Source organism: Ceratotherium simum, chromosome 33 (genome assembly GCF_057802395.1).
Source record: "Ceratotherium simum simum isolate JZ-2026a chromosome 33, ASM5780239v1, whole genome shotgun sequence".
NCBI classification, from domain to species: domain Eukaryota; kingdom Metazoa; phylum Chordata; class Mammalia; order Perissodactyla; family Rhinocerotidae; genus Ceratotherium; species Ceratotherium simum.
Window position 1 is genome coordinate 31796932 of NC_141932.1, and position 26786 is coordinate 31823717.

The 26786-nt window shown below is 50.3% G+C and overlaps 1 protein-coding gene and 1 long non-coding RNA gene across 6 annotated transcripts; one reads left to right on the plus strand and one right to left on the minus strand.

The window, feature by feature from the left end:
* Positions 1-1689: 1689 nt before the first annotated feature.
* Positions 1690-11156, minus strand: POP4 (POP4 ribonuclease P/MRP subunit). 5 transcript variants are annotated; one of them, XM_087421889.1, is made up of 8 exons: positions 11018-11156; positions 10216-10641; positions 8464-8516; positions 6631-6854; positions 5172-5249; positions 4931-4992; positions 3189-3290; positions 1690-2212 (listed from the first exon to the last, which is right to left on the minus strand). In XM_087421889.1, the coding sequence occupies exons 2-8, from the start codon at positions 10220-10222 to the stop codon at positions 2076-2078; spliced, it is 663 nt and encodes a 220-aa protein (XP_087278015.1). In that variant the 5' UTR covers positions 10223-10641; positions 11018-11156; the 3' UTR covers positions 1690-2075. The 5 variants fall into 5 exon arrangements, with proteins under 5 accessions (XP_087278015.1, XP_087278019.1, XP_087278016.1 ...); XM_087421893.1 differs by lacking the exon at positions 11018-11156 and adding an exon at positions 8679-8893 and having other exon boundaries at positions 10216-10364; XM_087421890.1 differs by lacking the exon at positions 11018-11156 and having other exon boundaries at positions 6631-6851; positions 10216-10379.
* Positions 11157-11224: 68 nt separating this feature from the next.
* Positions 11225-26529, plus strand: LOC147912925 (uncharacterized). Its single transcript, XR_015549524.1, has 3 exons — positions 11225-12475; positions 18344-18719; positions 20109-26529. It is a non-coding gene; the product is annotated as an uncharacterized LOC147912925 (long non-coding RNA).
* Positions 26530-26786: the final 257 nt, after the last annotated feature.

Below are 26786 nucleotides of genomic sequence, written 5' to 3' on the forward strand. Positions count from 1 at the left end.
GTCCCTCCTCTGCCTGGGGGATGGCATGGTCATTGGGGCACAGGACCCAGTGACCCCGGGGTGGACACCCTAGAAACAGGCATGCACGGAGCAGCTTCATGGTAGGTGAGTGTTCTCACCAAGGCTCCTTGGGGAGAAGGGAGAGAAGTCTACAAATTGAACAGCCACTCACAGGGAAATTTGAGTCTGCGCCAAATGAAAAACAGATTTCACGTGGCAAGTGGTACCAACGACCTTTCTGGAAAGCAACTGTATCTTTACCCAACAGTGGCCGCCTTTTACATTGCAGAGGGGCTGGCAAGAGCAGTGTGGTTAGGAAGTTACGGCACCTATGCTGTCACCAATGTAGCACTTTCAGATGGCTGGAAAAACAGAGCCATCCTACACAGAAGACAGAGATTTCCTTGATGGGAACCCAGGTAATTAAGGGACCGCGTGCTGCACTTGAGAACAGCGTCTGCTCATCCTTGCGGCCACCCTCTAGTCAAAGGCATAGCTCTGGAGCCAGATGACAGGGCGCATATCCCAGCTCTACCCCTCTCAAGCGGGGAGGCCCCTGGAAAGCGAGCGCTTGGAGTCTGAGTATCCCTGGAGCAAAATGAGGGTGTCCCCCCAGGGCTGTCGTTGGCCCAGGCTGCCCTGTCCAAGGCGGTGCGGGACCTGAGCTCCACACCACAGGCTAGACCGGAAAGAGCATCCAAGCCATCTCAGAACAGTCCTGGCGAGCGAGGGACACCTCAGATGGTGGGGTCGAGCCACTGGGCCGGGTCCCCACGGGACTCTGGGTGCACTCGGCCTTGGGAGGTGCGCTGGCAGAGGTGGGCCTTCCTGCCTCCTGTCCTGAGGTCAGTGTTACGCTGCCCTTCTCCACCACGGCGTTCATCCTGCAGCGTGGAGTCCGACTGCGAAGTACCAAGAAAGCAACGCCTCCACAGCGCTGCTCCTTCTGCTGTGAAGGAAAAGCACGCGCATTTGCCGCTGGTCTGTCACCAGGAATGCTTCTGCCCTCACCTTGTTGGTGGGCAAATGCTTGCTTGTGACAGGAAAGGGGCACTAGGTCCTTCTGAGCCACGTGGCTTCTCTAACACCAGACACTGGAGGACTGGCCTGCCAGTCCTCACTGGGGCCCTGCATGGAAGGGCCTCATCGGCTGGCCTGCAGGCACACTGCCACACCGGCCCGGGGCAGAGCAAAGAATGCAACTAAGATGTCAACTAGGTCCACTGCTGGGGCCTCCTGCTCTCCTGGTGGGTGCACCTCGGAAAGAGGGGCGGCCCTCACTCCCCTTTCAGCCTGCCCTTCTCCGGAGCCTCCCCAACCCAGGAAGGAGGGGGCTGCTGTGGGTTAGGCTCCCTGCGCTGGAACAGTCATGACTAAGCACGTCCAGACCCGGCGCTTTGCCCTGTGCTCATTCCAGCGCGAATGAGCCCTACGTCATTCAGCAACGTCACCATCCACTCCTCTGCAACTTTCTTAAAACAGCAATGTAAACCCTAGTTAGGTCAGAGTTTACAGCGAGCAAGACTTAAGGTCATGTGTCAAAGACACACCGCACCATGGGACTTGTGAGCACAGCAGCTGACGGCAGGTGTCCACAGAGCAAAGTGAAAACAGTCCAGGTGCAGCCTTGGGGCTTCCCCCTCATTCCCACCTGGCTGAGCCGCTGGAATCACTCCTGTAGCCTGTTGATGCCTCTGTGTGTATTTTATTATTACACAAGCAACTGATTTATCATAGAACACTCGGAAAACACAGACAAGTATGAAAAACAAATAAAAACCAAATAATCCCACCGTTCAAGTCAACCTGTGCTAATTCTGGTGTTCTCTGCCATCTTCTTTCTCCACGGGAGTCATATAGATTCAGGTCACCTGTGAACACCACCTCTCTGTTCCTGACTTCTTTACTCAGCACCGCGTGTTTCTTCCCGGATGATTGTGTCCTTCACACAGATTCCAACTGGCTGGAGGTGGTCTATCACCAGAACTGGCCTGACCATCTCTTCCCGGAAAGGTGGGCATGCAGGGTGCTTCCAGGTTTCGGGGTCATAAACGACCGCCTTGGGCGGCAGGAGCTCACAGGTCAATTGTTCCCTTTGCTTTGAACTTCTTCGCAGACCGCTCACTTGACCGAAGCTGGAATTTGCTCCCATAAATGTAGGAAATAAAGCCGTCGATTTCCACAGTGAACACACAGTTTAACTTGGGGATAACTGAAAAAAAGCAGGAAAAAAAGATGAGGAAGAAAATCCTGGTAGTTAAGTTCACTTTCCTCCAGATTATTATTCCTAAAATGTTTGTCATAGAAAACAAGCTGATGGGAAATGGGGAGCTGCAAAGACCACAGCACAGGACTGCAGGGTTATTCTGCCAGGAGGCGAATTTATTCACATTTTAAATACAATGCAACACCTGATTTTCAGGGTCAAAGGCTATGAACCAAACTCCCAGAACCAGAAACTCCCAGAAAACTTCCAGAAACATGTCTTCCCACATAACTGTCAGACAGACTCGTGGCTTTATGCTCAGTGGGGAAATGTCTACACCACTTTCTGAGGTTCAAAATGAGAGCAGAATATACAGGGAAATGGAAGGAAGCAGCAAGAAAAACCAAGCTCAACAATGAAAGGAATGAAACCCTCCAACTGTGGTTTTGAAATCTCTGGATGCGCGGGTGAGGCAGGAGTGTGGGAATCCCCTCCCTCCGCTGCTCCCCCTCGGCTCTGGCCCAGCAACAGCACAGAGAGTGGAGGAGCCAGCACGCGCGGCCCTGGAACCCGAGGGTCACCGCCAAGGGTGCGGACCTCGAGACTCCAGGGGACAGGCGCTCCCTCAGCTTCCTCCCCACTGTCTGTTCAGCAACATTCCTCTGGGAGGCAGCAGCCTCTGGGCAGGTGGAGGGCCCCCGGCCCGGAAACGGACCCAGGCGTCTGGGCTCAGCCAGGCAGCCCTTCCTTTCCCTGGTCGTATCAGGCCAGAGCTGCTGGCTGGGCTCACGACCGTCTCAGGGGGAGCCGGCGGCGGGGTGGGCAGGGATGGTCTCTGCAGGCTCGGAAGGTAGGATCAGCAGGTACCTGCCACCTGTGCTGACTTGAGAGCCCAAAGCAAACCCTTAGAGTCATGAGGAAAGGGCTGAGGAAGTGGCTGGGGAGGCCACGGCCCACAGCGTCCTCAGAGACAGTGACGTACCTTTCAGGCGGTCTTCTTTGGTGATAATTTTGAAAACATGCTTTGTTTCCTGTAGAAGGATTCCCGTAACACCCACATAGGAGGGGCATTTGGATTTTGTGACTGCAAAGGAACAGGGCGGTTCAAGGGTCAGGCCTCTGTGGTACTGGGGGAGCCACAGCTGGCCAGGCCTGCAGGGCCGGGGGCTCTGGGCCCACCCTTTATCCAGCAGACGAAGAAAGAGCACCCAGAGGGGCAGGGGCGGTGGAGGCTCCTCAGCGGGGCAGGGACCCAGTGGACGAGAAGCCAGGCTTCCCAATCCCTTCCCTGTGGCCCTGCAGCCTCTGGGTGCTCTGACAAGGGTCCTCTGGAGGGCCCGCAGCCATGGGGTTTGGGCAGGATTCTGGAGCCAAGAGGTCAAATGTGTGTCCAGCACCACCAAGAACCACCGTCAGAGGACTGTGGCGGTGCCCAGTCTCACTTACAGGATCTGAGTGAACACCCATCCATCACAGTCTCCCCACCACCTCCCACACTGGGCCCAGAACGCATCCCGCTGTAGCTCACCAAGTAGTGAGGGGGCAGCAGGCCCCTTGGCCTCTCGCCTCCCCTAACCCGTCCCCGGTACAGTCAGCAGACGTTCACTGAGCACCGCCCTGGGCAGGCGTCCGGCACAGCTGTGACCCAGACAGTCCTGGGCCTGCTCTCAGGGAGCTGATGTTTTAATGCGGGAGAAGAATAACGCGCACCTGACCAGACTATTCTATTTCCTGACAGTGGTGAGTGCTGTGAACACATGGATGAGGTAACGAGCGGCGGGGCGGGGGTCACTTTTAACCATGGCAGACCCTCACGGGAAGTGACATCTGAGTAGGGACCTGAATAACGAAGATTCAGTTTGTGAACACACAGAATGCTCTGGGCAGAGGGAAGGAGCAAGTGAAAAGGCCCTGAGGCAGGGCCACGGCTGGTGTGTGAGCAGCAGAAAGCAGGCCAGTGTGGTTAGACCTGGTGCCCAGGGAAGTCGGAGGGGCCCTTTAGACCACAGGAAGGAGGCAGAAGGGACACGATCTGACCTCTGTTATGAAACCTCCACTCTGCTGCCTGGTCGGGGGAGGAACAGTGTGTCAGCAGGGACAGGGTTGGGCGGCTTCTGCAGTAAACCAGGGTAGATGGTGGTGGCTTAGATTTGGGTGCTAGGAGGTGCTGATGGATTGGAGGGGGGATTAGGAAGAAGAAATGCAGATGGTCCTAGGTTTTTGGCCTGCACAGCCAGGGTAAACAGTGGTGATAGGAATGAGCTAGGGAAGACCCCGAGGGTGACCTGAGGAGAGGCCTGGAGTTCTGTCTGGATGTGGACAGTCTATGACGCCTGTGACGTCGGGGGGCTGTGTCCAGTGGACAGTGGGGTGAGTGAAGGAGCTCTGGGGAAGGTCTGTGCTGCAGACGACCACTCGGGAGCTGTCAGCCAATAGCCGACATTTAAAACCACGAGACTGGATGAAAAGGATGCGCTGTTCACGATTCCAGGCCGTGGGCAAGTGCTAGCAGCTGCTGGGCGGAGAGGGTATATAGAGACAATTTAGAGTGCCAACGAGTGGCCAGAACTGGCTAAGACAGCACAGTCACCTCCGACACTAAGTCCTGGTGGTCTGGGGATATCCACGTGGCAAAGAAAGTGTCTGACACCGAGACACAGCACTGTGCTGCCACCAAGTGATGGCCTGGGCATCCGGACGACCAAGTGCTCTCAGGCGACTCACCTGAAACAATGGCACCATGAAGATCTGCCTTTAACAGCTTGGCCTGAATCATCTGTGGCTGCCTACAAGGTAAAGAGAAGCCCTTACTGTACACCATAATAGAGAGTCCTGGAAGAAGCACATGGGCCTACAGACTTCTACAGCCAGGTGAGGCAGACCGCTAGCTCCTACGGCTGCATTTACAGTGACCCTAAGACTTGGGTTCTGTCCCGAAGGGTTAGGCTTCAGAACGGCAACTCACGTGTCTGGCTTAAGACCATTGCACAGGTCCCGGATGTACTGTTTCCAGAGTTCATGAAGAGGGAGAAAAAGACTGTACCTGCGGCAAAGTCAGAAAGAGGTAAAAAGTTAGGCACTGTGAGCTTGGCTTGATGCTAAGGTGCATGACCTGGGGTCACCGGGGACTGGGTGCCAACCAGTTTTCCTGCAGATAACCTAAATCCAGCACCTTGCCCTTCTGAACCTCAGCTTCGTCACGAGTAGAGCCCTCTCGAGACTAAGCATTTGCTAAGGAGAAGAGGACGGTGCTGCCTTCCTCTGCCCCTCCATCCTTCCTGCTGGCTAGATGCAGCTGTGAGGGCTGGAGCTCAAGCAGACACCTTAGACCAGAGGCAACATCTAATGATGGTGGAGCAGCAAGGATGCGGCCCGGGCCGCACTGCCTGGGCCTCCAACGGCTGTGGAACAGCAGCCTCACCAGCCCAGGATGGTGTCCATCTGCACCTCTTCTCATAAGAGAGAAATTCACTTCAATCTGGCTTAAGCCGCTGTTATTTTGAGGTTTTCTGTTATAGGAAGCTGCTTCTGGTAACCCTCGGTGAACAGGAGCTGCTGGCTGTCACACGAGTCCCTGTGTGAGGGAACAGGTCTGTCTAGACGGTGAGTGGGCAGGTGGGAGAACCCCAAAGGCTTTCCTCTGGAGCCAGCACCACCTGTCCTGGTGCCTCGTGGGGAACCCACCTAACAGAGCTGTTGGTGAGAGAAACGGGGGCCTCAAGCTCAAACCCAAAGTGGGCTCTGTGGGTGGGGACACAGCGAGGCCAACCTGGGGCAGGCAGCAGCACCTCCTCCACGCAGCCTTGCTGATTTCGTGAGAGGGGCTGTGGGCAAAGTGACAGGCTTTGTCTTGTGGGATGTGGAGGCTATCTGGCTACAGATCTTGAAGCAAAAGTCGACAAACAGTCCTAAGACATGCAAATGCAGAACCGTGGCCAAGGAGGGATGGAGTGGCAGCTGGAGGGAGGAACATGTCCTCCCACAGAGTGATGCGTCCCTTTCAGAAACTTCCGAAACACGTGGGCAGCATGTTCTTTGGCAATAGATCCCCAGTGGGCGATTCTGTCTAGTGCTATTAAAAGCTACAAAGAGATATATATTAAAAATATCAGTTCCCCTTTTTCTAAGAAAGCTGAAAGACCAACAACCTGTTGCCACGGGCAACAGAGTCACTCATGGCAGGTCTAATTAGTTAAGGCTAGGACAGAAGCCAGTCAGTCCCACCAGGCCTTGCTGTCAAAAGCCTAACCCAAACCCAGTCTGAATTGGTAAAGGAAGGCTGCCCCCTTGTGGCACAAGCAGGAGAGGCTCCCGCAGCTGAAGTGGGGCCAGGCTACCTAGCGCGCCCCTGGGCTTCCCAAGTCCACATCCAGACCGGGAAGATGAAGCAGCCGCGGGGAGACAGGCAGGAAGGCTTGGCATACCTCTGCTGCTCTGGTTTAATGTCAAAGAGCCGCAGCTCCCTCCTCTGCCTGGCGGAGAGGCCTTTGGATTTCCTCTTCTTCTCCTTCCGCCTCCGGCGAGTGAAATACTCCAGAACGACGGCCTTGCGCTGCAGCTGGTCCTCGCGGGCCTGCTGGCTCATGTGGGGCATGCTGCGCTTCAGGAAGGCCCTCACGAAGGCTTCCGCCCGCCGGGCTCCTGGCTGCTGCATGGGGACAAGGCAGCATGGTGCTCACTCCTCTAGCTGGGGCAGCCTGGGACCCTCGGCACAACCACACACCCCTGCAACAGCCATGGGCTGCCTTCGCTGACCCACCATCTACCCATAGAGGCTCACACAGCCTCTCATCTGCTGAGTGGTCATTGCCATAGCCGTCAAGATGCGGGAGTCACATTCAAATGCCAATTCGTGACTGCCACACAGAACGGCCACATCAAACCCTGACTTCCTTCCCTGTTTCTCTAAGGTTATTCCGATGAGGATAAAAAAAACCTTTACATTTGGAAGAAAGACTTCTTTCACCCTCAGCAGGGAGGAAAGCTTGAAAAATGTATGTCAAGGATATTTAATCAGTCGTGACCAGGTGAAGGCAGGCTCAGAGTAGAATCAAGCAACAGCCTGAAGGAAATGATCCCAACACTACGGAAACTGGCAAATCCAGGCACCCCAGAGTAGGCTGAGCCTCGGGGTAGGGATTTTGACACTGCGGCCACGTCGTAATCCTCTTTACTTGGGTTTCCAGCCCTGTGAACGCAGTGTGGCTACTCTCCAGGTCTGCTCCCGCATCCCTCGGGGAAAGGAACTGTCAGTGCATCCCAGCCCCAGACCCCTCCCACACAGAGCAGAGCATCATGGGACTGTGACTGAGCACAGGCTCTGAGAGAGGACTTCTGGGCACAATCACTGTCATAATTGTGTGTAATTCTTGAAAAAACTCCAAGCATCACTGCCTCTCAAGTTGGAATTCCATGTCTATTCCCCAGTGGTGTGCCTCTGCCCTCTGGTCTGCCACAGCCCGGGGAGCACTGCCCACTGAGGGCCCGCCTCTTGGCTGGGCCATTTCCTGGACCCACATTGCACTAACCAGGCTGAAAACACCTTGAGGATAGTCTGTCAATAGTAATCAAGTCTCCCTGCATGGGGGAGAAGCAGGCGTGGGGGAGGGAGGAAGATTTGATACACATAACCCTCAAGGTAGCTCACGGTAAAGGGGGCAGTCGGCTTCAGCTTTGTACCTTTAGATGCTAACCAAAGATTCACTGTCATCATTATTATTACTGTAAGAGGACAATTATTTAATCCTTTTAAATACCTAAGTGGCCCCTCTTTCATGAAGAAGCCAAATAAAGGTAGATCCGTCTTTCAAAATCTTGGTTTCGAGGTAATCTCTCCTTATGAGTCAGCGGTGGAGCTGCTGCCAAACTGACAACGGCCATTTGCAGCATCCAGATATAACCCAAATTCCACTTATGAGATGTGATCTGCCGGCCCCCTTCAAGAGTGAAGGGGGCACAGTGACGGTGCTTACCAAGGCAGATATCGGGACACAGGCTGGTGTCCCCTATGCAGTGGGAGATGACACAGATCAAGAAGCCCCAGTTAACGGAACCTGACATGGGACAAGGCGAAAGGAGGCCAGCACACGGAATGGGCCATGAGAACGACGGGCCTGACCTGGCCCAGCACATCTACAGGAACGATCAGACGCCAGACACGGCAAAGGACATCAGAAGCAGCACTAAGGGCTTCGAAGCCATCGAGCCATCTCCATCACCACCTCTGTTGCTCCCACACCTCCTGCCAAGCACTGTACCTGAACATCCAACTCTTGTGCCTCTTTCTGAGAAAAGGCATGGTAGATCACACCTGGGGGATTAAAAAACACAAAATGATCAGGTCCTGTCGGGTATGGCTATAAGGCCCAAGACTCTTCTAACTATGAAGATAATTATCCTTATTCAGACAGGAGATGAGGGGGTGGTACAAAGAGCACAGCGTCAAAGGTTTCTTAGAAGCTTCTCATCTTACCCTCCTAGAAGTTCCAAGGGTGTGCTTTAAAACAGTGCTTCTCAAACTTCCATGTGTGTACGACTCTGGGATCTCATCAGAATGCAGTCGGGCCCACGCCCAGATCCTGCGTTTCTAACAAGCTCTCAGGTGCTACTGCAGCTCATGGACCACATGTGGAGCTGCACTGGTTTCAATAACCACAGGTGAGGAACTTGAGCAGTTGCTCTGTAAGTCTAAAGATGTAACTCATTTAAAAGTTATGTGATAGAGCTTTGCGGGATGCAGATGGTTAGAAATATTACATTTTGTTGACTATAGGATGTCTAAAAAAGAACTTTCACACTGTAATATCTATGAGATTGGGATGTATCATACAACTGATGGTGTCCTAAACTGATAAAATACAGTATGTCATTCTTCAAAGTCAAAATACATATTGATCAATGTGGTTTCAACCTTAAAAACTTCCACACTCCTGTTTCTTATTTGTCTGAAGAAGAAAACTGTGGCACTGGGGACAAAGCACGAGTGTGAAGAGAATAAGAATGAGACAAAGGCATTTAGGGGCCAAAAGACTAGAAATTTGGTTCATACTATACTCTATCAATTCCATCCCAGTTCCCTTGTGCTTCCTTGAGTACATCTGAACAAGCAAACCAAAGTGGTCACAAATTTTAAACACAGAGTCTGGTTCTCCCTCAAACGGAAGATGGGGATTAAAACCTGTTCGCAGAGAGCAACTTGCAGGGCCTGGAACCCCAGGAATGACTTTGCTTCACCTGCCACAGCTGCCTAGTATTAGGCAGACTTCCAGTCTTTTCTGTAACAATACACATCTAATGGTTATTGAGCACTCATTCTTTACCATGCACCTGATTAAAAGCTACACATATTTCATCTCATTATACTTTCTGAACAATCCTTCAAAGTAGTGATTATTCCTATAACACACATGAGAAAATTAAAGTTCAGATATGCTGGAACAGCTGATCACATAGGAGGGAGCAGCAGACGTGGAACTCAAAATCCTGATCCAAAGCCCCGTGTTAACGATGTCTGCACTCCTCTGCCTGTAACTGCCCCGGGTGCTCGCTCCCCTCCTCGCACATCTCCTCCCCCAAAGCCTTGGGTTGGCGATGTCATTCCCCAGCAGGCTCCCGGCGCTTCACACCAGACAAGGGCCGTTTACGAACAGCGGGCTGCGCAGGCCCCACTATCAGCACCTCACAGAAGGGGAACCAGGTGGAGAGAGGAGCGGGGCCTCGACCACGGCACCCAGGGAGGCTTCGGCCCAGGCCTCGGGCCCTCCTCCAGCACCACACACCGCTGAGGAGCCCCCGAGAGAAGCCTCCATGGAGCCCGGACAACCATCCCCGGCTCAGAGACTGCGCCAGGCCAAACGGGACTCTGGGCTCAGTCTCACTTATGCAAAGAGGGACAACTCCCACAGCAGTCCGTTCGGACTCCGCAGAGACCCTTTCCCCCCGCCAGCACCGAGTCCCCGACCCTTTACATCCCGCCCCTCCACAATTTCGTGGCCCTCAACCCGGCTTACTCGTCATTCTCGGGCCGCTTCCGGTGCGCTCTGATGACGTCTCCTTCAGGCGTCGCTCACTCTGCCACGCTCCGCCTTCTTCCGCACCCTCGACTACCAGAGCCTCTCTCGCCAGTCTGTGGTGGAGAGGTTCCTGGCGCCCGAGGCCGCGCGGTACGCTCAGCCGACAGACCGACGCGCTCCGACCCGCAGCTGAGCTCCCAGGCGCTCGGAGCTCGTAAATGGCGCCGCCCGTGACGTCACCGACGCGCGCCGGCCGAGGCTGCGCCTGCGCCCGGAGCGGACTCGGCCGGCCGGAGGGGCACGGCTGGTCCTTGTCGTGTCTCTGATCTGTGCGGCTGCTTCAGCCTGCGTGTTTCGTAGGCGGGGGAAGGCCGGAAGCCGAGGGCTGGGTTGGGTTAGGGCCTCTGGAATGCTCGTGAAGGCCTGGAGTAGAGCGAGGGGAGCCGACTTGGAGAGACACGAGGGAGGTCGGGGACCAGGGGAGGGCGGAAAGGGGCCGGGATGGTGGTGAGGGTGCTGGGAGCGAGGTCTGTGGGATCCCTAGTCGGAGTTCTAAGGCCCTTCCCATCTCTGGGCCCCACTTCTCGCATGTACTCTGAGTGGGATTGGACTTGATGGTCTCTGAAAGCTTTCTTGAGACCCAGAATGTTAGTTTCTGTCAATAAGATAAAAGGCAGGGATTGGTTCTCATTGCTTTGGGGAAGGGGCCGAGAAGTGGCTGGAAGGCCGGGAGCAGACCTCTCAGAAGGGCCCGGGTGCTGGAGAATAGTTAGGAGTCCGTGGGACTGGGGGTCCGTACCGTGTGAACTGCTAAATGTGAACTTGAACAAGGCGGCAGGAGACAGGAGGAGCCAAACTCAGTGCGGTGGACTCGGGCCCTTCTGAGCAGGACTTGCGTGATTCTGGAGATAAGGGAGAAGGCAGACCTCTGTCTGAGAGCTTTTCTTGGGTTGTTAGGACCTTTAACTCCCATTGACCTCTTCTCAAGTAGCCGCGGGGCCCGGATGACTGCCAGTCTTCCCAGGAATTCCCTGATTGTGTGTGGGGCGGTGGGCGGGCACTCCCAGAGCTGCGGTTACTTCATAGTTCCCTGATTATAAAAATCTTTTTAAAAAGCAAATAAACCACTTTATTATCCTCATAATAATTGTCTATGTATGCAGAGAGATACCAGTCCTTGTAGGTAGCAGTGTTATTGTGATTGTTGTTGATAATTGCAAAAAATTGGAAACGACTCCATCTTTGATAATGGTGGATTAAATAAATGAAGTATGTGCTAATTAATTAGGTTAATTAAATGCATTACAATCAGAGGGTAAACTTCAAAAGTTCAAATTCCTTGGCATCATCCCTGGAGATTCTTATTTAGTAGGTGAGTACCAAGAATCTGTATTTTTAAAAAATGTTCCCAGGTAATTTTGTTGAGTAATCAGGTTTGAGAACTATAGTATGGTACATTTATATAACTTGCATAATGGAATACCATGTAGCCATTAAACAAATTACGTACAATTTTTTAAAGGTTACAAGATGTTAACAAAACCAAATATATACACAAAAAGGATTGGAAAGATGAGTTTTTTTCTTTGTCTATTTTCTAAATTTTATTCAGTGAAAGCAATACTTTCTTAAAAATATTTTTGTTTTTTATAGCTGTAAATGACAAGCTTTGACACGTGGATATGTATGTGTTTTCCCAGTAGTGACTTTGTGGAAGTTCCATGGGAAGTCACGGTTGGATGGCGTCGTTGCAGATGAGTCCCTTCACCCCCCAACAACTTGTGGAAAACTTCAGCTGTACAGAAAAATGAAATGAGTTCCACAGTGAGCACTTGTCTGCTCCTAGGTAGCACAGTTACCATTTTGCTCTGTTTGTACAGGTTTCTTTTGATTGCTGCTTTGAGACATTCAGGCTGCCAGATGGAGCATTCAAGGGAAGTTTCATCTATAAGCTCAAAAAGATTAAGCCTCAACTATTAAATAAGTGCATATCTATGAAAATTAGGACCCTCCTTATAAATAAACACAACTAAATCTACAGAAACCGTTTATCTACTAGCCTCTGACAATACAGTGGAAAAGTATTTTTTCTGCACCCCTTTTCCTCCACTTTTGGATTAAGGAAAAACATTATTTCTAGTAGATTTCCTGTAAATATAAGAAAAGGTGGTGATCCTGAAGAAATACCAGCATACCTGCAATAAGAACATGGAAGGCTGTGTTTTCAGTGAAAGTTGTAATCTTCCATGTTAAAAAGGTCAGTATATTATTTTATATACATATATATACACATATATGTACATACACACAAACACGTACTGTGTGTATGTGTGTGTGTATATATACATACATATGTACATACACACAAACACGTACTGTGTATATGTGTGTGTATATACACATATATGTACATACACACAAACACGTACTGTGTGTATGTGTGTGTGTATATATACATACATATGTATATACACACAAACACGTACTGTGTGTGTATGTGTGTGTATATATACACATATATGTACATACACACAAACACGTACTGTGTGTATATGTGTGTGTATATTACACACAAACACGTACTGTGTGTATATGTGTGTGTATATTACACACAAACACGTACTGTGTGTGTATGTGTGTGTATATATACATACATATGTACATACACACACGTACTGTGTGTATATGTGTGTGTATATATACATACATATGTACATACACACAAACACGTACTGTGTGTGTGTGTGTATATATACATACATATGTATATACACACAAACACGTACTGTGTGTATATGTGTGTGTATATATACACATATATGTACATACACACAAACACGTACTGTGTGTGTATGTGTGTGTATAGCATTCTTGCTGTTTCTGTTAAGTGATTCAATCTGGTGTGTTTGAGAGGGATGGGGCGTGTGCTGCTTTTCGACAACAGGAAAGCCTTATCTGGGACACGGGGTTAGCAACAGCACCTGCTTCCCAGGGGGGCTTGGAGCTTGCAGTGCGACGATGCCCATGTTAAAACAGGGCCTGGCCCAGGCAGGACGGTGTGAGAGATGATGCCATCATTGTCTGCATCCTCACAAAGCCGGGACAGCCCCTGAGGCTCAAGATTATGAATTTCCCTGGCCTTGATTTGCCCTTGAGCTGTACGCTGGTCCGGACGTGTACTGACAAGGGGAGCTGGGAGTGGTGGTGGGGGGACCTGGACACAGTGGCCCCGGCAGTCATTCCTCAGGCTTACTAGTGCCACAGGAAACTGCCCACTCTAAGTGAAGAGGCGAGCAGTGAGGTGCCAGTGCTAATGTTGGCTGTTCCCGCCAGGCAAGCCCTCTCCTGCTCGGTCAGTGGGTGCTCTGGCTACAAGCATCAAAGGACTTGTGCTCACAGCAGGACAACATGTCAGTCCCTTTTGGTCAAGAGGCAGCACTGTGCTCTAAGTAAATTTAAGACCCACCATTTGGAATTCCAAACAGCGGGGACTATAACTCTTGGCATGTGTGGCCGTATACCAGTTTCTGAACTCCAGGTTTCTCAGTCCCTTTGTAACCACAGGCCCTCCAGGACCGGTTTGACTCACCCCATCTCTTATCAACAGAGTGATTAAGGATTGTCTTTCAGGGGCCGGCCCTGTGGCGTAGCGGTTAAGTGCGTGCACTCCACTGCTGGCGGCCCGGGTTCAGATCCCAGGCGCACACCAATGCACCGCTTGTCAGGCCATGCTATGGCGCCATCCCACATAAAGTGGAGGAAGATGGGCACGGATGTTAGCTCAGGGCCAGTCTTCCTCAGCAAAAAGAGGAGGATTGGCATGGATGTTAGCACAGGGCTGATCTTCCTCAGCAAAAAGAGGAGGACTGGCAGATGTTAGCTCAGGGCTGATCTTCCTCACACAAAAAAAGGAAAGAATTGTCTTTCAGAAAAACTGCAAAGTCACATAGCCAGAGCATGCGAAAAAGGGAATTGTAACCTGAAATGACCTCGGAACTAAAGATCCTCTTCCCCATGGAACCCAAGGACCGGGACTCGACCAGAACTTGAAAGTTGGACTCTTATCAGAAGCGAGGGGTCCCTCATTCAGGAGATCCGGTGTTAAAATTCCTTCCCCACCCTGTCATAAATGTTTAAAACCTTACCATAAATGCTTGAAGCACCACCAATCAAAACCTGTCCCACCAGCATTTCTGCCTGCCAGCCTTTTCTCCCTAACCTCTTAAATTTTGCCCCAAGTCCTGAATCGGGGAGACAGATCTGAGGGTACATGTCCCCTGTCCCCCTGCAGATTGATTGCACAGAATAAAAGCTGATTTCTCCCCCAAAGACTAATGCCATAATTAGCATCGGGCAGAGAACCCCAATTTTGTGCAGTAACACTTCAGCCTCCAGAAGTCACTCTTCAAGGCTGCCTTGATGGCAGACATCTAAAGTACAGCCAGAGTAGATTCTTCCAGATGCTTGAAGAAGTTCCCCTCTAAGCAGAAGCCATAGAGACCAAGAGAGCTTGGTTTTGGTTTCCATGACAGAGTGTCTGAAGGCACAGGAGACTGGGGGGTCCTAAGAGACTTCTTCACTGGGTGGATGGGGAAATTTCTGAGGCACTCCGGGTTTGCAGGGAAGTCCCTTCAGGCTGCATGGGCACGGGTGCAGGCAGCTCATGCTTCCCCTCTCCTGTTTGGGCCTGCATTCAACTTCACGGAAGCAGCCGTTGGCTCCAGGCCTAAGAGCTGTGTGTTTAGGTATGTATGAGCCCATTCTGGTCCAAAATATGGGAAAGTGGGAGGGAGAAGGAGCTGATATAGAATCACCCCAAACTGGAATTGGGACAGGGCTGGAAAGCAGAGACCTGGTTTGTGGTTTGAACCCCAAAGCCCTGCTGGAGGTGGGGGCCGGGGCTCCCCTTCAAGATATTTGAAGACAGGGGAGCCGAAACTTGAGAAATCTGATTCAGTGAAGAGGTCAGGCCCTCAGCATGCTGCGTGACAGAAAAAGGGGTGCCCTTGTTGGGAGATGGATATACCCTTTAGTCTTCCCCAGTCTCTTCTCTTCATTAATGCACAACATCCAGCTTAAAACATGGTGTATATGACATGCAAAGAAGCAGGAACTGTGACCCATAATCCAGAGAAAAGAATGGTCACTGGAACAGAGCCATAGATGACCCAGATGTTTGACTTGGAAGAGAAGGCGTTTAAAATACTATTATAAATACATCAAGTAATTTAGAGAAAAAGAGGGACAAAATGGGTGAAATGATGAAGAATTTCAGCAGAGACATGGAAATTCTAGAGCTGAAAAGTACTTCCAGTATCCCCTATGATGGCTGATGCCTGCATGTTCAAACTTAACCGCTGAGACCACACACCCTTTTTGGTCATCTGATAGACAAATATTTATCTCCCACAAGACCCGAGGCGTCTCTAGGGCCCTGTGTCTTGTTTGTCAAGTGGAGGGCGCCCTGGGGACTGTTCCTGGTCTCCCTGCAGCCCCTGTACCTGGTGCTAGAGGGGTCAGGAAAGGTTCTGTGTGCCCCAGGTCCTGAGAGCCACAGAGGCCTCAGGCATCTGAAGAGCTGGGGCGTGGAGGTTGCCAGCTGGAGAATGGCTGCAGGTCCAGGCTGGACTTTGCACCGTTCTCCGTCTTCTCAGTGCCCACGTCAGTCCTCATCAGTGAGGCTCCATCCCTTCCTGTCCCTGTGGTGATGGAGGACCGGCCCTGATTTGTCCATGCACAGGTCTGCGGAGCAGTCGGCCTGGGTGGGGGGCAGCAGCCCTCTGTGAGCTTGGAGCGGCTCTCTGTTTGTCTCAGGTCGGACTCAGCGGGGCCGGGAGCTGAGTGTATTGACAGAGGATGCAGCTCACACACACCTGGAGGCCTGTTGATCTCTGCTTTTGGAGCACTGGTGGCTATGGGGAGGCTTTTTCCCCACACTTTACCCTGGGAGCGAAGAGGAGGGCCTTGGCTGTCTGACGGGGCTGGGCGGTGGGAGAACCTGAGTTGGGGAGGGGATGCCTGTAGGTGCCAGTGTCAGGGCATGCTTCAGGTTCTTGACAAAGGTCAAGTCAGCTATGGAATCTGTGTTCCTGTATGACGAGCTTCCTTATGTCTAAAGAAGAGCTGGCTTTAATATTAATGTGGCCATTTGGACTATGACAGGTTATATTGGCATTTATTTATTGGTTTACATTCTTTCTCCGGGGAGGTCTTGGAACGTGAGACATAAAAGCTGTCCCCGGTTCTCGGCAGGATATCCTGGTTTGTCACGAGATGGCAGCCTAACACAAGGATTGAAGTAGTGGCTTGCAGCTTCTTCCCTTCGTCTTGGAGTTATTTCTCTTCAAGCCTGTCAAAAACCCCGTTTTATGGCCAGCACAAAGAATCACAGCCCTTGGTGCTAGAAACCGCGGACATCCAGGAGCTGGGGTTATTTCTCTATAAACAATGTAACTTGATTTTGATCAACACCTTCCCTGCCAGAACGGATGCTTACAGAGTCAAGTGGTTTAAATAAGATAGAGGTTAGAAGGAGACAGAAATTATGCGAGCCTGGGGAAGAGGCACGATTGTCGGTGACATTCAGAAATTGATGGCGCATAAACAAGGTGGAAGGAGAGTCGGCGAGAGCAGCTCCGCTGGCAGGATGCGGGGGTGGGCTGTGGCCTGTTGCAGCCTGGGCTGCTTGGAAGAGGAGGAGGGATGCATTTCTACTCCTGTCAGCTGTTTATTTTTGGAGGTGCCCTTTTCCCCTTTACTGTGATTTTCTGCCCGTTGGCCTTGTGATTACCATGGAAAGGGACACTCATACCGCAGAGTAAATAATACAATGTTGGGAGGTGATGTATAGGCATGAGCTCATGAATTTCACTGTGATGAGTGTCCTTTTCTGTGTTTATAGAGGTAGAAATTGAGACAAGGGGAGCTGAAGTTGCTTGGCAAAATTGCCGCCAATTAAGCTTTATGTATTTATTTTTTGACATTAGAGACTATCTGGTGACGTTTGTTCATGTTGTCTGGGTTAGGAACCACTTGGTGGCAATTGTCCCTCCTCCCTATCAAGGAACAGTGAGTGCTTGTGGAGGAGAGGCCACAGGCAGAGAGGGCAGCAGGAGTGCCCATTGCTCCTACAGCGCTGCCTGGCAGAACCGCAAGTAGCCGCAACGCTTGCACATGGGGCCACACAGAGAGCCTTTGTGAGAGAAGCGTGGGTGGCTGAGTGTCTGAAGTCCAGTGAAACCGCAGAGAGGGGCCACCCTGTGCTTAGGCTGAAGAGGCGGCTTCCCAAGCAGTGCGATTCCAGGGGCCCTAACATTCTCTGTCCCCTACCCCCAATGGTGTATAACAGATGAGCTCCTGCCCCAGGACCCACAGCGCCTGGAATTCCAACAAGGACCCTCATTCTTTCAGGGAGAGCGCTTGCTTTCTCCAGAGTTTTATTTTGAACTGCAAATACCCCTGGTGAGGGTAATAAATACACCCTGCCATGTGACAAAGTGAGCCGTGGTCTGGCCGCAGAGCCACGACTAAGCAGTCGGGGTGGGGTGGGGGTGGGGGCAAGGGGAGCTCAGGGAAGAGGTAAAAAGCAGAGACTTGGGACAACAATGCACTTGGTTGATTTCGCCCTTTTGCCATGAAATCCTGGACTTGAAATTCGTCTGAGGTGGACAGAGGCCCAAGAACCTGACTGATCTCAGCTGGGTGTCACTGGGGAGAAGTAAATTGTTTTACTTCTTTACTATCCCCCCTCCCCTCTGCTAAGGGTCTTGATAAACTGGTGTGCAAAGACTGCTGGAGGGGCAGGTGGGGAGCCCACTGGTGCCTGCTACTTCTGAAAAGTGGGCCCCTTTGCTTCCCCAGCTGTGGCCGGCACTCAGTTCTGTTTGCCCGAGGCTGGTTGCTTTAGGAGGTGCCTGATTTCTCTTCCCTCCAGGAGACACACATGCTTTCCTAGAAAGCATAGGGCACAGATTTTTCTTTGTGCTTGAAAGGTTATCTGTTATTAGTGCAGAATTCTGAACAGAAAACGAGCCCTGAGCTATATGAGTGCTGCATATGAGGAGGCACATAAATTCATGCTGATGCTGGGGAGGCCTTTCCTTTTTTTTTTTTTTTCTTTTATTAGATAATTGATCAGCAACATTGATCAGAAAAAATTATGCCTGTTGACCATATTCTCAGATGAAGATCAATGACGTTAATTTTCAGGACATCATTTGCCACTTTGGGCACTAAGTGGAAGGGATAGAGCTGTACAAAATGCCACTGAGTGGGACGAGGACAACTGCGTTCCCAAAGGGAGTCCAGGAGATTTGATTCACCAGCTTACTCAACAGATAATAAAGTGGGCAATTGTACCTCGTAGATGGACTCTGAAGACAGAGGATTAAAAGCCGTTCCAGTCCTTTAATACGACTGCTGTGTGGTGCTCCCTGGGCATCCTTCCTGAGAAGGAGAAATGATATACAGAGCTTGGGGCAGCCCTGCCCCTTGTGCTCCAGGTAAGAGCCTTCCCCTTCCCCTCCAGCATACAGTTTCTTTTCTGTACCCCATATCTTGTCACCATTGTGAGAAAACTTTAAGTTGAAAGATGACAGTTGACTGTATCAAATATAGAGAAAGCCAGGAATAGTCTACCAGCAAAGGCTTCTGGGGTTTGGGTTTGAGTGTTGGCCTATTGCCTGTTTTTAATGTCGTGGTTTTTTGTGTCTCAGTCTTCTTGAAGGTGGTCCTGAGTAATATTCATCTTCATGAGCAATGCTGGTTATGGTGTGAGGGAAGGTAGAGTTTTTGGCCAGGAAACGGGTCAGAGAAGCGTTGGCTCCCTGGGTTCTGGGGTCTCCAGTGTCAGAGCCTCCACTGTGGAGGCGCTGCGTTGGCCTGTGACAGACGGACGAGGTGATGAGGGGGAGGAGGTGCTGCCACAGATGGTGGGGCCAGCGTGACTCCCAGACCCTTGTCCAACCTGGCCATTGCTCTGGCGGCTCTTCTAGGCCCAGGTTTTTGCTGAAGCTTCTGGATTCTCAGACACTAAGCCAGGGAGCTTCCTCCCTGTGACATCTCGCTCTCCACTGCATCTGCCTGAGGTTGAATTGTAGTGGAAGAATATCTTATGATTCTTGGGCATGGGACACCTTCACATTTCCATTTTCCAACTGCTCATTTGACTTTAAAACAATTCAGGGGGGTTTTAGGCAGAAATTATTGTTATAATAACCACCTGTTATTTTTAGTGGGACCAGAAAATCAAGAAATTGGGCTTAGATGAAAGCAAAAGGGAATGTAGTCAGATGATTTGACCAGTTTGACCATCAGGGCACATTGGGTGGTTGAGAGAAGGGGTGGGAGAGTTCCTGCTTCGTTGAGATTTAAAAAATGGAATAATCAGCTACCCCTTCTAGATAATGTTGCCATTCCCCACCCAGTGACAAGAGGCTGACCTAGTTGGTGTTCGAGGTTCCCTCGGCTTGAGGACTTGAGGGTCTATGAGTGCTGTAGGATAAACCAGTGGTTGCAAGTGGGTCCTTGGGAGCTCTTGGGGGTCAGGACCCCAAGCTGCCTGCTGTGGGCTGAATTGTGTCCCCCTAAAATTCATGTGTTGAAGCCCTAATCCATAAGATGGGGCCTTTTGGGATGTACTTAGGTTTAGATGAGGCCATGGGGGTGGGGCTCTCATGATGGGATTAATGCTCTTATAATAAGAGACACCAGAGAGCTTGGTCTCTCTCTCTCCTCCATGGGAGGACACAGTGAGAAAGCAGCCGTCTGCAAGCCAGGGAGAGAGTTCTCACCAGAACCTGACCGTGCTGGTGCCCTGATCTCAGACTTCCACCCTGAGAAGAGAAATCTGTCGTGTAAGACGCCCAGTCTATGGTATTTTGTTCTGGCAGCCCGAGCAGACTATGACACTGCCCAAGGAGGTTCAGACTACCATGTTGCAGAGGAATGTGGTGATCCAGATCAGGAGCTCTCTGTTACACCTGATGGGCAAGTTTGCTCAGCCGTGCAGCAGCGTCCTGGGGACTTCGGTGGGCTCACAGCCATGCCCATCTTCTCTAGTTTGGTTAGACACACCGGATTTCCTACTCCTTCACCCTGTAGACTCTTACTTCACTCCTCCTGAGAAAGAAATGACCAGAGGAGTTCAACTTTTTCCTTAAGAGATTTCTGTATCTCTTGGAAAAAAAATACAAAGCAACCCAATAAATGGCCCTTTATCAGAACACCGTCCTGTGCTCCCAGCAATGATCTTCTCTAGCTGAAGACATGTGATTTTCCTGTTCAAGAACCAGCAGGATAAAACCTGGAATTCAAGGGTCTCCTGTCAGGGACTGTGCTGGCTCTGAGATTGTACCCTACTTTCACATTAACTAGCTAGCCTGCCACGGTTTCACGGATGCTGGCAGAAGACACAAGAGTCCTGGGTCAGAGACCAAGGACATCGTCCTCACAGCAGTAGCAGGAGCCAGACACTCGGCATTTCCTTGTACTGGTTCAGTCAGAGGGCCAGGTGAGCTGCACCTGCAGGGGGTTGTGTTACAGGAGAGGAACACTTATGGTCCCTGAGTTTTTATAATGGGCAGTCAGTGTGCCTGGCCTTCGCTCTAGGGGGAGAACAAACCTATCTCTGTTTTCTCTGGCTGTCCACTATATAAATATCCTTGAAAAGATAGTCCAGAACAAAGGCCTCTGCTCACAAGATGTGCAGAAATGTGAGAGACCCACGAGGAACTGTCTTCTGACATCTCCATGACCAGTGTCCCACCTTATCGGTTGTCACCCCTTCCTGTCTCACGCTTTATGCTCAGTCATGACAAACTGCTTTTCATCCCTGCCTCACGGGCTGTTCGTTCATGGTGCCTCCACAGCTCGAATGGTCCCTTCTGCCTTCCCAGCCACTTCTTGCTCATCCTTTGAGACTCAGCTTAAGTGTTACCGTCTCTCAGCTGGGTTAGAAGGCCCTCCCTGGCACACTTGCCCTGTAAGTCTGTGAGTTCCTTGAGGAGGAGTAGAGGGTGTGGTGCACTTCTCCCAAACGAGGAGCCCTTCCTCGGCTCTACGAGACTATCTAGTCATGGCCACTCTAAGGATCCTAGGTGAATTCAGACGTACATGTGGCTAAGTTTTCCATGAAAATGCCTTCCCTAGCCAACTGCAAGCTCCCTGAGGACAGCGCTCTGTGCTGGATACCTCAGCAGAGCGGCAGGCAGGTAGTGGGCATATGTTAATTCCTCATCGACAGGCGGGCTGTTGGAAGCCTGTGCCTCGGCAGGGACAGTTAACTGGCCAAGCAGACACGTGCTGCTCATCTGTGCTGCAGTGAGGTCCTTGTTGGGATATTGAGGTTGCCCGCTGGACGTAATTTCCTGAAATGGACTGCATTGACTCGTGGACTTTTTTGCAAGTAGCTGTTCTCTCTGTAAGAAGCAGCCTCTGAATCACACCAGATTTGTTGAGATCTGGGTTCTGATGTGTTCTGTTAACTAAAGAGCTGCATTTATCATTTTGACTATGGAAGGGAGTTGCTGGGAGAAGGAGACACCTCTGTGCTCACAAGGTTTCTCACATTCAGAAAGGCAGAAATACAAGTTCATCTGGCAAATGTTTATTGAGCATTTACAGTGCATGGGAGAGTTAGGGACAGAGAGAGGAAGAGGTCATTAATGACAACCTGGTCCCTGCCTTCTGGAAGCTTCTATCCATCAGAGTGGGATCATGGCCCTTAGTGAAAGCAAGTCCTGCACACATGAGACAGAAAACAAGGAGATGAGAGTGTTTGCATGAAACTGGAAGTGGAACTATATCATTTATTACTGCGTAACAAATTACCCCAAACTGAGTGTCTTAAAAGAACATTTATTATCTTGTTTCTGTGGGTCAGAAATTTGGGAGTGGCTTAACTGAGGAGTTCTGGCTCGGGGTGTCTCATCTTGCAGCCCAGATGTCAGCCAGGGCTTCAGTCATCTGAAGGCTTGACTTGGGCTGGAGCATCTGCTCCCAAGAGTGGCCTGTCCACATGGATGTGGGCAGGGGTCTTTGGTCCTAGCCATGTGTGCCTTTCCACTGGGCTGAGTCTCTTCACAAAATGGCAGCTGGCTTCTCCCAGAGTCAATGATCCAAGAGAGAGCAAAGCAGAAGCTGCAGTATCTTTTATGACCTACCCTTCAAAGAATTCATCATTTCTGTAGTATTCTATTGATTGCACAGGCCAGTCCTACTCAATGTGGAAGGGACAACAATACCAGGAGACAGGGGTCATTGGGGACCATTTTGAAGGCTGGCTACCACAGGGTTGTCTCCTGCTTCAAAGGGACCCAGGAGTGGGGAACAGAGACCCCAGATTCCCCGTGTCTGTTCTTACTGCTGAACAAACTGACAGCCTCTGCAGGGTCTACTTTTGGAACCTCTGCCTCAGGCCCCAGGCAGCGAGGAGAGCTCTGAGTCTGCACTGGAGATGCTGCTGGTGCCTGCTTTCGAACACAGAGATGCCCCTGTTTCGGAGGGGGTCTCCTGGCAGGGCGGTGGGGGAAGCAGCAGGTCGCCATGCCCACTGTCCACTGCCCACCTGCTGAACTGGCTCCCTTGGGATTATTCTCTCTTCTCCACTTTGCACCTTCAGAGTGGAAGCTTCCTCCGCCCTTCATCTAAGCTCTCTCAAAAAGAAGCTTTTGAATTGCTGACCTAGATTGGTCTCAGCAAAAGCAACATGCATTTTCTCCCAGGGCCCAAGGCAGTCAGCCCCCAAATGAAGTTTATTTAATAAAAGAATTAGTTCCAGTTGAATTCTCGAGATGGAATTACGGGTTCATTTGAAGCAAAGTGGAAGGGGCAGCCAGCCCAAAGGTCGAGGAGAAGCTAATGGACGCTGTTTTCTGAGCATGCATGATGCACCATCTGAAAAATGCAGTGTTTCCAGAATGACATTTTCATTTTCCAAGCCTGTTGCTCGCTGTCTCTTTTCTTCTCACACACACTCCATGAGGACACATTGAGGCCATGGCTCCTTGTGACTGTGTTTTGCATTCCTGAAGCAGACCCCCAGGGCTGATACCTTGGAGTTGGCCCCTTTGGATTTCCTGTGGAGGACACTACCTGTTTATGCCTCCCAGCATGCACCCCCCTCCTGGTAATAACTCATCTGATCTTCGCTTTCAGCCCATGAGCCTCCAGTGAAGGTGAGTCCATCCTGGGCTCACCCAATTAGCACTGTCCCTCTGGCCCTCGCGATTGGTTCCAAATGAGCATATGACCTAGGGCAGGCCGATGAGAACCAGGACTCAGCTCTGGAACTTCTGTTGAGCTGGTGGACTTGCTGCTGTCAGCTTACCACCATATGTAGCCACCTGTGCATCAGGCCACTTGGGAGACAGAAAAGAGGCTGGGCCTTGACACTTCTGTGCTCTGGACTCAGCTGTAGCCACATCCAGCCTATAGATTCTCCTTTGGCTTAACCCAGTTTGGATTGCCACACTCTGTCTGCATGATATACTCCTACTTTGTAGAAATCACGCCGTTCTGCCCCTCCTATGTGGACCCTAATGCTTCAGGGACAGATGCTGTGGAGAATGGATTTCTTTAGTCTTGTATATGTCACACACTTTGGGTGACCCAAGGCAGTCCTAAACTGCGGTCTCAAGTGCCATACACAGATGCCCACTGCCTCAGTGCATTTATGGGACTTCCCACCACCAGCTGCAGGGACAGGTCTCAGAATTGCAGGGTTGGGCTGGTAGAAACAAATCCAAGGTGTGTGGTGGGGCTGTCATAGTCTAGTATGTTACCCACCTGTGTCTCGTCAACCTCTCTTGGTAAATAGGGAGAGTGGTACCTGGATCGCAGATTTGCTCTCTCTGATCTGCAGGTTTCTCTGCTGCGGCAGCCATTCCTCTCACCTGCTCAGAGCCAGACCCTTCCCCCTTCCCACCTCCCGGATCTTGCTCCATCAGCTATCCTCCTCCTCCATATCTCAGGCTCTACCTGCCAATTGCCTTTTCCTCCTCAGACTAGGCACAGATTTAAGACTTGGATACTGAGCAGAAAGTGCCCCCCCCACGTTGGTCCTGCCCTCTCCTCTTGCTACTAATCTCCTTCCCTTATCAGCCAAGCTTCTTGAAAGTGTGTTCTGTACCCCTTCTTCCCACCTCATTCACTCCCCCCACCTCAGTCTCTGGTAAAGGGGACCAGTTTGCAGTATTGCCAAAACCAGTGGAACCAGCATACACAGAGCCACAGCAGAGAGTGTGCCCATGGCGTGGGCAGCGTTGTGCTGTGTGTGCCCTCCTGACACTGATGCCCGGGGTCTCTAGGTCATTGGACACTGTGGAGCCTTCAGTTTCTTAAAACTCTCAAGCCGTGGGTTCCACTCCTCGTTCTCTGAGGCATTTTCTTCTACTTCTCTGCTTCACAGTCTCCTTGGTGCCGCCTGCCCCTGTGGGTTTTGTCTTTTAGGGACTGTCCTCCCTCCACAAGCTCTCTCCAGTTGTGCTCATGGCTTTAGTTACCAGGTCTATGCACTTGCTCTCAAATATTTATCTCTGGTCCCAACCTCTCCCATTACTTACAACTGTCTGCTAGATATTTCACAGGAACCTCAGATTCAAGATGTCCGAAATGGGCTTCTGCCTCTGGCCACGACAGAACAGTAGAGACTGGATTTACCCTCCCATCATGAACAACTAAAAAGACACAAAATATATGTCACAGCTGTTGTCAGGCAGCAAATGAAGGGCAGCCAGGGTGGTGACCCACGAGAGAAGGAGACAAATGGGGTGAGGCTTGGATCACCTGAGCTTCCTGCCTGGAGCAAGTTTCTAGGGAGAGGGGTCCACACAGAGCCCAGTGGTTTCCCTGAGATGAGGAAACTGAGTGGAGGATTCAGGGGGGCAAAGGTGCCTAGAATTTGCAGGCAGAATACCAGAGAAGAGAGAGAGTGAGATAGCTCTCTGGAGGTCTGTGGGTCCCACTCAAGTCTTCAGCAGAGTACCCGTCAGTGCATCATGTGAGGAAACAATACTCGAGGCCACCGAGAGAACCGCAGGAAAGAAGCAGAGAGAACAATCTCTGGAACCCACACATTCCCAACAGCCAGAATGGAGAAACCCTGTACTACACAGGGCATCAGGAAAAACACTCAGTATCCACAATTCAGATAAAATGGACACATTTCTTGAAAGACACTAATTACCAAAGCTCATTCAAGAAAGAAGTAGATAACCCAAATAGCCCTCTATGTATTAAAGAAATTAAATATATGGTTAAAAACCTTCCTACAAAGAAAACTCCAGCCTATGGTGATTCTAGTGGGGAATTCTATTAATCATTTAAGGAAGAAATAATACCAATTCTATCCAAACTCTTCTAGAAAGTTGAAGATGAGGGAACGCTTCCCAATTCATTCTGTGAGGCCAGCATTACCTTTAATCTCAAAACTGGAAAAAGACATTACAAGGAAAGACTATGAATTGAAATTTCTCATGAACATAGAAGCAAAAATTCTTAACAAAATTTTAGCAAATTGGATCCAATGGAACATAAACAAAACATCATGACCGTGGAGTTTATCGCAAAATGCAAGGGAAGTTTGATATTTGAAAACAAACCAATGTAATTCATCTTTAACAGACTAAAAAGGAAGGAAGGTCTTATGATTATCTCAATAGATGCAGAAAAATTATTTGACAAACTCCAATATCCAGTCACGATTAAAAATCCTCAGTAAACTAGGAATAGAAAGAATTTCCTCACTTTGATAAAGGGTTTCTATTCTCTAAGGTCATACTTAATGGTGGAAGATGGGGTGCTTTTGCCATAAGGTGAGTAATGAGACAGGGATGTCCGCTCTTACCACTTCCATTCACTCCCCCGCTGGAGGTGCTAGTTAGTGCAGTAAGGCATGAAAAGAAAAAAACAAAAAACAAAATAGCATACAATTAGTAAAGGAATAAGCAAAACCATCTTTCTTTGCTGACAGCATCTTCACTTATGTAGGAATCTACATCATCTTCACCTAAAGAACCTACAAAAAAGCTACAGGCCTTATAAATGAGTTTAGTAAGGTTGTAAGAAAAAGATCAATATGCACAAGTACAATGTAGTTCTATATCCTAGTAACAATCATAAATTTAAACTTAGGGCTGGCCCCGTGGCTTAGCGCTTAACTTAGGTTAAGTGCACGTGCTCCGCTGCTGGCGGCCCGGGTTTGGATCCTGGGCGCGCACCGACGCACCTCTTCTCCGGCCATGCTGAGGCCTCATCCCACATACAGCAACTAGAAGGATGTGTAGCTATGACATACAACTATCTACTGGGGCTTTGGGGGAAAAAATAAATAAAATTATAAAAAAATAAATAAATTTAAATTTAAAATAATACAATTTACATTAGAATCAATCATTTCAAATACCTGGAGATAAATTTGGCAAAAGATGTGTAAGTCCTATAGACCAAAACCTACAAAACACTGCTGAGAGAAATAGAAAAAACTTAAATAAATGGGGAGAGATATACCATGTTCATGGATCAGAAGACTCAGTATTGTTAAGATGTCAGTTCTGTTCAACTTGAGCTAA

Excerpts from the sequence above, each read along its gene's own strand:
- POP4 (XM_087421889.1), bottom strand. Across the intron at positions 4,993-5,171 it reads AATGGTCTTAAGCCAGACAC|GCAGCCACAGATGATTCAGG; the intron begins GTGAGTTGCCGT and ends TTTACCTTGTAG. Across the intron at positions 3,291-4,930 it reads TCATGGTGCCATTGTTTCAG|TCACAAAATCCAAATGCCCC; the intron begins GTGAGTCGCCTG and ends GTTCCTTTGCAG.